General features: G+C 37.1%; 1 protein-coding gene across 1 annotated transcript; it reads right to left on the minus strand.

Moving 5' to 3' along the window:
• Nucleotides 1-590: 590 nt before the first annotated feature.
• Nucleotides 591-8361, minus strand: LOC121326952 (cyclic nucleotide-gated channel rod photoreceptor subunit alpha-like). The gene is given in 6 exon segments (XM_041270663.1): nt 591-1999; nt 4741-4847; nt 7300-7407; nt 7785-7880; nt 7982-8017; nt 8327-8361. Coding segments are annotated over 6 exon segments (1791 nt in total).
• Nucleotides 8362-10925: the final 2564 nt, after the last annotated feature.

Genomic DNA, 10925 nt, shown 5'->3' on the forward strand with positions numbered 1-10925 from the left:
TTGCTCTGCCACAGTATGGAATAAATTTCTTTCAATGGAACTGCGCTATCTCCCATACCTACTTTAATATGCATACAGCCCCAAAGGCCAAAACAAATATGTGCTGGTTTCATTGAAAACACACTGTTTCTTTCTACCTTCCAATTTAAACAATTCTATATCCCTTTACCTTTTCTGTGTTGTGTAAATGTGCGCCTTATCATTGAAAGCTGAATTTAAAATATTTACAAAAATATTACTTTGAAAAAATATTATCCAAAGTTTTACAAAATTCATTTTGGTTTTACAGAAGTAACTCAAACCTGTTTATTTTAGGTGGGATTTTGACTTTATACAATTGAGAACCTAGATGAAGAAAACAAAAGTTTGACGACAGGAATTAAGTTGCATTAGCGAATTTCTTGTAAAATTATTATAAGTCTTGTAGAGATTTACGAGTGTACAAGTTCTTTGGTGAAGTAGGTTCCCTGATGGAGGGGGGGGGGGTTCAGAAACATAATGAAAAGATGTGTTCATTGTAAAAACTCTGAAATCTTTTGTAAAGTGCAGAACAGAATGTTCATAGTTGTGCTGAAAATGTCAACACTATTTTACTCCTGTTCACCTTCAGCTGTGGCAGTTTTTGGATCCACCAATTCAGAAAGAAATACTTCCCTACTTAGTGTTAGCTTCTTCTCAATACTGGTGATTCTCTGCTTCAGCTTCTGTTGGCCTACATCATACTCAGCCAACAGCCTGGCAAACTTAGTCTGCATGAGCTCTAAGGATGAATACATTCGAGTAAATTTTTCCTCCATGTCTTTCGAGACAGGACCGAGTGCAGCCACATCTAGATCTAACAGTCCATCCTTCATAAGAATCTGCCTTCCTTTCTCCTCCAGCATTGCCTTCGCATCTGGATACTCTGTGAGAGCTTCCATGAGGTCATCCTTGGACAGGCAGAATAAGTCAGAGTACCCTATACTTCGAATGTTAGCTGTTCTGCGGTTTCCAGCTTTACTTCCCTTGATGTTTAGGATACTGATCTCCCCAAAGTAGCTTCCATCACTGAGGACCACAAACTGTGTAATTCCGTCATCTGCCACAACAGCAAGCTTTCCTTCCTTGATGATGTACATTTCCCTGCCAATGTCCCCTTTGCAGCAGATGTAGTCACTCGGGCTAAAGACCTGTGGTCTCAGCTTCAACACCAGCTCAATCAATAGTCCAGCCTCACAATCTGCAAAGATACACACTTTCTTTAACGTGTCAAGGTGAACATTGATGGCTATCTCCGCACGCAGCTTGTCTGGGAGATATTTCAGGACTTCTTTTTCATCCACTGCTTTCTTGTTTGTCCACAAATAGTCAAACCATTTGATGACTCTCTTTTCCAGATCTTTGTCGACTTTTCGGAAGTGCAGGTACTGCTTGATCGCATCAATCCTGGCCTGGAAATCTGCTCTGGCAGCATTCATGTTGGAAATCATAGAACCCATGTTGCCGACAATGGTAGCGAAAATCAACACTCCAACCAATAAGTCAATGACTACAAAGAAGTACTCTGAGTCCTGGACTGGAGGAGGTGTTTCTCCAATGGTGGTAAGAGTCAGAGTGGACCATTAAAGGCTGTACGCATATTTCCGGACAAGTCGGCCAAACTCCGGATCTGACACATTTGGGTAGACCCAGGTATCTTCTCCAAAGCCGATAGCTTTGGAAAAAGAGAAGTAAAGGCACGCGTTCCAGTGAATGATAATCACAATATACATGACCAGGTTGGAGATTCTGAAGATGTTGGGATAGTTTGTCCTCATTTCTGTTCTTGAGAAGAACTCAAACATGCGGGGAACTCGAAAGAGCTTATTTAATCTCAGTTCCGGGTAATTTAGTCCAGTTTTGAAAAACAGAAAATCAGTTGGTATCATTGACACCAAATCCAGTTTAAATTGTACACTTGTCATGTATCTCTGACGTAGCTTTTGTTCATCTTTGACCAGCAAACCTTGCTCCAGATAACCTATTTCAGTGGAAATACACAAAGACAGTAAAATTAGTTTCAATGATATACACACACACACACACACACACACACACACACACACACACACACACACACACACACACACACATATATAGACACACACACACACACACACACACACACTACTGGTCAAAAGTTTTAGAACACCCCCATTTTTCCAGTTTTTACTGAAATTGAAGCAGTTCCAAGTCCAGTGAATAACCTGAAATGGTACAAAGGTAAGCGGTAAACTGCCAGAGGTTAAAAAAAAAGTTTAGGTTACCAAAAACTGAAAAATAATGTAAATTTCAGAGTTATACAAAAAGGCCTTTTTCAGGGAACAAGTAATGGGTTAACAACTTACAGCTGTTCTGCAGCAATGGAAGTAAATTAAGCCTTGAAAGTTGATGCTAACAATTCCTACAGGTGTCCCAAATTTTGTTGATTACTTACAAACCCTCTGTCTGTATAGAAGCGGTGTTGGAAGAGACTGTGTTACTATACCCTCTTAAGCATTACTTGGACAGTATTGTACTGCAGGAAGTAATATATTGCTATCATAATGGCGAGAAAAAGGCAATTAACAAAGGAAGACAGGCAGACCATTATAATCCTTAAGTGTAGGTCTTGCCTTTAGAGAAATTGCAAATAAAGCCAAGGGGTCAGTGAGTACAGTTTCCTACACCATCAAAAGGCACTTGGAAACTGACAGGAAGAGGTCTGGCAGACCCAAAGCCACAACAGAATCAGAAAACAAGCTTCTGAGAGTCAACAGCTTGCGTGATAGGCAGCTCCAAGGACAACAGCTTCAAGCACAGCTTAACACTGGTCGAAGTAAGCAAGTCTCAGTTTCAACTGTGAAGAGAAGACTTCGAGCTGCAGGTTTGACAGGTTGTGTGGCAGTAAGAAAGCCATTGCTAAGATGGCAAAATAAGAAAAAGAGGCTTGCCTAGGCCATGAAGCACCGTCAGTGGACTACTATGGACCGATGAATCAAAATTTGAAATCTTCGGTTCATCTCGCAGGGTTTTTGTACGCTGTCGAGTAGGCAAAAGGATGGTGTGACACTAACTGTCAAACATGGAGGAGGTAGCGTAATGGTCTGGGGCTCTTTTGCTGGATCCAGAGTCGGCAACTTGCACAAAGTGAGTGGCACCCTGAACCAAAACGGCTACCACAGCATTTTGCAGCGCCGTGCAATACCCTCTGGTATACGTCTAGTTGGTCAGGGGTTCATCCTACAGCAAGATAATGACCCAAAAACATACCTTGAGGCTATGTCAGAACTACCTTAGAAGAAAAGAACAACTGTAGACTTCAAATCATGGAATGGCAAGCAGAGTCTCCAGACTTAAACCCCATCGAGCTGGTTTGGGATGAACTGGATAGAAGGGTGAAAGCAAAGCAACCTATAAGTGCAACACATTTGTGGGAACTTCTGCAACAGTGTTGGGAAGAACTTTCCGAACAATATTTGATTTCCATTGTAGAAAGAATGCCACGAGTGTGTTCGGCTGTTATATCAAAAGGTGGCTACTTTGATGAGTCAAAAATTTAGATTAAATTTTGTTAAACAAAACAATTCCATGATTTCTTTTTTATCTCCAATTGTTTATTTGTTCTGTGCTTTGATTTCAGAGTACATTGAGACATTAAACTGCAGAAATTTCAATAAAAACTGGAAAAATGGAGGTGTTCTAAAACTTTTGACCGGTAGTGTGTGTGTGTGTGTGTGTGTGTGTGTGTGTGTGTGTGTGTGTGTGTGTGTGTGTATATATATATATATATATATATTCTTCTTCTCTACTAATTGAGCACAAATCAGGCATTTGCTTATACTTGCAAATATGATTACTAAAGTACATTTTGTTTTTGTTTTAACCCTTTCCAGTCTGATATCAGACCCTGTCCGACATCATCAAAAAGACATAAAGCACAGGTCTCTAGTCGTTTTCTCAGCGGAAAAAACAGTGAAAACCTTTCACTGGCCGAGTGAGACTGATAGGAGCCGAATGAAGCCGAAAAAAGCTGAGCAATACAGATATCCCCTGCACCACAGAGATAACACGGACACATAACAAAGAAGATAGCTGCTTCCGCATCTAGCACTCAAAGAATATCACAGACATTGCAGAGTTTTTTGAGATGGTTTAGTAATAAAATGATTACTTTGATCGCATTATTAAGGAGTTTGGTGATAAAACGAGTGATCATAAAAAGGTATGTGAAAAATACAGCGAACAAGGGGTAGGGCTTGGCTGGAGATACAGTACTGATGTCCTTTTGCCACGCAGTGCCTTTTAAACCTGTTTTACTCTGAAAAATTAAACAGTGCATGTAAAATAAACAGCGCGTGTGAAAATGAATTGGACTTGACGCGCCTGACAAGCGCTGAATAAACAGACTGCAAAGGGTTAATCATTATTATTTGTTTATTTTATTTTATTTCTTTGACTGCTCAATTTGGATATTGGCGCATTACTGCTGGACAATTAAGCCGGGGAATGATTCTGTACTTACTAATGTGTCCTGCCACGATTTTTTTAAAAGGAGGACCACTGATAAAAATCATACACAGTAGCAATTACAACTGGTGATGACATGACAGGTTAAAGACACATCTAAATAGGTCCTACTTTTCCCTCAGGCTTAAAGTACGTGTCATTTATTAAACGTCCTCTTTTGACATGCTGATAACAGGATTGTAATAATTTAACTTATCATGAGGATGCGCTCACCTGTTCTTGTCCTGAAAAACATATCAGCCAGGTAAATGACATCTGATACATAGTCTATTATGAACCAGTAGGTTATGTAGTCATGCTGTAGCTCTTCAAAACACGCTCTGCAAACAAAATTTAAAAAAATGAAAAAGAAAAACATACCAATGCCTAAAAAGACATCTATTAAGACTGTTTGACAGAAACCAGCTAGCTGGGAAGCTTACATTATGCACCAACCACAAAAATATTAGGATGCAATGTGATTTTCTTTTTTTTTCTGATAAGACTTGCTCTTTTCAATTCTTGAGACTACTGGATTACAAATGCCCTTCATTGAGTCATTTTCAGCAAGCTGTACAGAAGCAGGTTTTTGGCTGATGAACTTGGAAACCATATGGAGCTCTGGCTGCTAATACCTTTCCATTTTGAAAGTGGGTCTTCTGTCTGTTTTTGTCCACAGGTTTTCAGTTAAAAACACACTGTTCATGGATGGTGGTGCTCTTTTACAAAGGGCTTGCTCAGTTTTGCAGATTACACCTCAGTCAATATAAATTTCTTCAGTATAACCAGGGGTTCACATAACTTTTATTATTAGGTTCTCACAGGGAATACCAGCACAAATGTTTGGTACGCACCAAAATTAGGGGTCATCATTCAAGTCGCTGTCTATCTCCACCTCCTCCAAAAGTTAAAAAAATTGAGATGTCAGTGATCAGGGGTGCAAATTTGGAGCTAGATTTTTGATATTTATAAATGTTGTAAAAATATATATATATATATATATATATATATATATATATATATATATATATATATATATATATATATAGACAGACACACACACACACACAAATACATTGGATTTACAATGTAAACAAGCTGCTGTTGTAAATCACGTGGGAAAAAAACAATCATGCAGTGAAATTCAATCAAAGCTGTACTGCAAAGTACAGTGGCCCAGTAAGTCAAAAAAACAAAATTATTTTTATATCATGTTTACAAGACCACGGTCCTTAAACCTTGGTTAAAGACAGTGTCAGAGACAACAACAATAGTTGTTTTACAACCAACAAATCATCACGCGTTCTCTGCTTATTCAATAGCCTACCACCAAATTCCAGCCCTGGGGATTCAAAAGCAAGACACTTCTTCACTTAGTGTTGTTGAACAATGTAGCTTGACGGCATAACGGTATTTATAAAAGGATATAAATGTGGGAAGCGAAATATTATTTTTTTTAGTAAAAGTTAAGAAAAAAAAGAAAAAACATGTTGAAATTTAATAGCTCTCAAACATCAACACTTCCTCTCATCCACGCTCAATTTGGGAAGCAAAGCATGAGTGAGCTTTCACACTGCCACGCCCCATTACTATATCCCTCTTCTCTGAATGGACAGCTAAACTGAGATCCCTGCTATCATAGGTTGCTTCAAGCGTCCAATAATAGAAAATCGAACCTGAGTTTCCACCTATCGCTCTCCTTTTTTTTTTTTTTTTTAATAAAACCTTGAAGCAGCCAATGATAGCGCTAGCAATATGGGGTCTGGTATTTAATTATGGTCTTGAGACTCAATGGAAAATCGGGAGGCTAGGCCAGTGTTGCCAGGTCTATGGCACTGAATTGGGCTATTTTAAAAACACAGCCGCGGGAAATATTAAGGAATCGTGGGTTGCTAATGTATTTAGATTGGTGGTATAACTTTAAAAGATTAAACTGCTTTCATGTTTGTAATATTGTTTGGGATGCAGTACGAGCATTAGTATTTCAATAAAGGGATCGGTTAGTTTGGTTGCTTGTATGAATGTCGATTTGCCCCTTCAGTGCTTCTGTGAGAATTTGTTGATAGTGACGAATGGATCAGCTGTACTGGGTCTTATAGTTTTTATCAAATTTATACTAGGTATCTTTTCTTACGAAAGCTTTTGATTGTTTTTTTTTTATGCATAGGCCTACATGTTAATAATAAGCTTGCTTTCAGTAAAAACAAATAATTTGGCTATTTTTTGGCTATTTTATAAGTCACTTTGGGCTATAAACCCTGCAGAAATCTAACCATCCTGGGCTAGGCGGGTATGGGTCACAGCCAGATCATATGTACCCTTGCTGCCTTTATGAAAAATGCTTTCCTGTTAAAAAGGGACTGACGGTTCACCTTTGCGTCTTAAAAACAACATGGAAGTCTGCATTTTGTTTGATTGGTGCACATGCTTATCTCCATATCAGTTATGTGAACCCCTGAGTAGAACTGTTGTGTTCAATTGATTTTTTTCTTACTTTTTGTGATATAAAGGGCCCTTTTCTCCAGGGTAATTTTTGAGAGAAAACAGCAATTCACTTCAAATGCTGTATAAGGCCAGAGTTTCATGGTTTGGTTCTCGGTTGGCTAGACAAATAGCCAATGGAGGACCACCCGTACCCATACCGTACTGAGCCCTCACGGGTCAGATGTGCCGGTAGAGAAGGGGTATTAGATGCTGCTGATCAGGTCTTATAGTTTCATCCCTTTTGAGATACTATTGTACATCTAGAATATCAGCATTCTGAAAATACTGCCCAATATCATGCTACATTACCTGGCTATGATCATGGTCCAGCTGTACATCACAGGCACTGTTATAACAAATAATCAGTTGTAGTATAGATTTCTTGCTGGATCAATAACAAAAACTTCCTTCTTAGGCCTGCCAAATAACAATACAAATACATAACTCCAGCAAAGTCAATAATAGATAAAAAATAGATTTAAAAAAATCGTCAAAAACTACTGTGGTATTGTTATTTTGTTTGTTGTAAGTGTAAGTTACAATATTGTTTAAGTTTGCATTTTAAGCACCGTAAGAACTGTGTTAGAGTTAATGCTCACTTTCATCCCTAGATTAAAGATTCTTTATACTTACGCTTGCTTGAAACAAGGTCACTTTTGACACATTTGAAAATTATTGGGATGAGTGAAAGTAACACTACTGAAAGGGTTAAAAAATGCTCTAGTTTGCATTGATTAAGAGAAAGCACAATGAAGTCTCTCAATCAAAGTTTGGTTAAAAAAAAGAAAAAAAACACTTATTCCTCCTTTTTATCCTTCTCTTTTTCTTTCTCCTCTTTTTCTTTCTTCTCTTTCTTTTCCTTTTTCTTTTCCTTTTTCCCTTCCAATTTTCTGAAAATAAAACACCAAATCACATTCTCACGGCAGTGTATTTGAATTAAGGTTTTTGTAATGGAGAAAATGTGTGATTCTGGAAGTTTGAACTTGTTTACCTTTTTTTCTCTTTTTTCCTTTTCTTTTTCTCCTCGCTAAGGAAGAAAGAACATGTTATAGATCACTTCTCACTGACAAAAAATGCAATATAAGTATTAAGAGGTACGGTAATGCTTTAACTTATTGAGTTCAGTTTATATTAATAAAACTTTTCCAGACAGCTATTGACTTAACAACAGTTGAAAACAATTCCAAAATTAAACATGAGCGTGTGACAGAGACAGAATGATTCTTGGTGATAAATCTTCCTCCCGACCTGTGAGGGCACTGTGTAAAGGGAACAGAATGCCCTGGACTGGATGGCCAGACAATTCATTCCCAGGGTTAGGTGGAAGTGGACCAACTAGAAAGGGGGTGGTGCCATGGTACAGTAAATCATCGTCCCGGAAAGGAAATGGTGTAGAAGCCGCGGATTGGAGGAGTGGTTGCAATAGTTAACCAAGGGGGCGTGACTGACGGTATATAAGGGGACGTAGCGAGGTGATCTGTTCCTTTGTATGGTTAAATGCTGAACCGGAAGGAGAATGTAAAATATATTGTGTTTTGTTTCTCTAAAATCTACTTGTTTGTTATTATTAGATGGCTAACATGACCTAGAGCTGTCGCTACAGGCCAGCACAAAACCCGGACAACACTGCACCTTGATCATGATAAATTGTATTTGCACCACAAGCACTATAGAACTTACTTTGGACTTGTGACCATGCTTTGTGTATTAGTGTGTGTTTAAAAAAAATATCATGTATATTAGTTCAGGACTGAACCCATGGATTTAACGGAGCTAGTACGCATCGCTGTGTATTGCCTCTTCTATTTACTGTTTACTGTTGTCATCAGATTTTGGATTATAACTATACCATAATTTCACCAGTACTTTGATGTTTATCCTTGTCTTGAGCATTGCATCACCTCTACACCTGCACGTTGCAAACCATTTTGCCACAGAGCGATACCATTTAAAAAAAAAAAAAAAAAATTCAGATCTTCAAATTGCCACAGCTTTGTGTGGTGGCTTATTTTTAGTATGTCTGCTGTCTTTTCACCACCAGCTAATTTACTACATATGTACAGGGCAATGAAGCAATGATCCAAATAATCTCTGACAAAAGAGAGATCATTGTGATTATTGTGGACTGGCTTGGTTCTAGCTGACACAACAAAGATCAATACATACTCGCAACTACATAGCATCTGCACGTTTACGCAGTTAAACTGGTAACACATATATAACGACTTTTAGAAAATGTAACAATTTAATAAAAAGGCATTTGTTACGTTGAACTGTAGCACTAGTGTATCTAACATGCAGACATTGATAAAGACTTCTCATTGAAGCATCTGGCAAACAATGTGTTAATTAAGGTGTAATGTGTTAAATACCCAGTAGGTGGGGACAAAGTATTATATTTACATGGTAATGTAAAATTCTTGCCAGTAGGGGGATGTACTGTAGACAAAATGCAGTTAGTCTGATTAAAACATTGTAGCATTTGTCCAGGCTAAAGAGAAGCAGAGTTGTCATTTAAACTCAGAACATTCCAAATTTGTACTTTTTACTGCAGTGTGATATAATTGTGACATACAGCGTAGGTGTGGTGCAAATTTTCAACTTTGAATATTCAAATCAATAGGTTGCAGTATAGGTAACTGGTAAACAAAAAATGTACTTCAGTTTTTTAATATAGCTAAGTAATATTTTTTAAATGGTTAAAATGTAAATACTGGTACCATGCAGTTTTCATAGTATATTTTAGAAACCTTTCTCCAACACTGTGTTTTTATTATACAATATAACCTGGTAACTTAACTTAAAGCTTAACATCATTGGCTAATAATTGCAAAGATTTACATAAATACAATGCATACAAATGAATTAAACCAATTTTAAACATTGGTTTAAATAGGTAATACAGACAGAACAATTGTTTCTTTGAACTTCTTTGAGCTTGATTTTCTTTGAAATGCTGATACCCCCATAGTAACTGTAATGAAAACCCATCTATGTTCTATTTATACTTGACTGGAATTTACAGTGCCACTAATGTTGGTAATGAAGTGGGTAACTGTGGAACACCAATCCTGGTATTTTCAAATGGAATTTACCTACCTTTCAAATGCAATTTACCTACATGCCAAAGCACATTCAATTCTTGAAAGATGTTTATGAAATTAGACTAACAAAACTGACCTAAAAAGTGTAAAACAAATGTGGATTGCCTTTAGGAATACATGTATGCCATACTGTTTTAGACCTGTGAATCAGAAACATTTCATTTTTGTATTTCCTTCCAATATTACTCCTTTCAAAATGTAAAAACAGCTTTTGCCCAGGGAATAGAGAATAGCGCAATTCATTGTCAACCTAGAAAATCCCAGATCAAGCAAGCATGGAATCTTGAGTAGTGGGAACCCTATTAGCAAGACTGGCACCACCTGAAAAGAATGCATGTCAAATAAAATATTGTTCTTTATGTTGCTTTGTCTTCTGCAACACAAAGGTCTTTTGGAATAATGCTGTACAAAGTATGATATGAAAGGAGAGTATTATTACGTGCTGGGATAATGTATTAAAGATTAGTGTCCAGCTTCCAAAGAGCCATCTGGTTATTATACTTTATTATAGGCGGTATATAATAAATGAAGTCTCAATTTTCTGGTATAATAAATGGAAATCCAAAACTGAGTTATTATATATCCCAAATATATATAGATCTATATTATCTTATATATATTATATATAGTATATATATATATATTAAACAAAACAAAAAAAACTTTTTGAAATGTGTCTAATAATAATAACAATAGGTGAACCAAATTTTGAATGAATGTTGCTTTAAATTGTGTTAGTCATTTTTAACACTTAGTTGAAAAAAATATGTGGTAATACATTTTAAAATTAGATACACAAATATATTGATAGCAACTGGAACAATAAACAAT

This window comes from Polyodon spathula, chromosome 1 (assembly GCF_017654505.1).
Source record: "Polyodon spathula isolate WHYD16114869_AA chromosome 1, ASM1765450v1, whole genome shotgun sequence".
NCBI lineage: Eukaryota > Metazoa > Chordata > Actinopteri > Acipenseriformes > Polyodontidae > Polyodon > Polyodon spathula.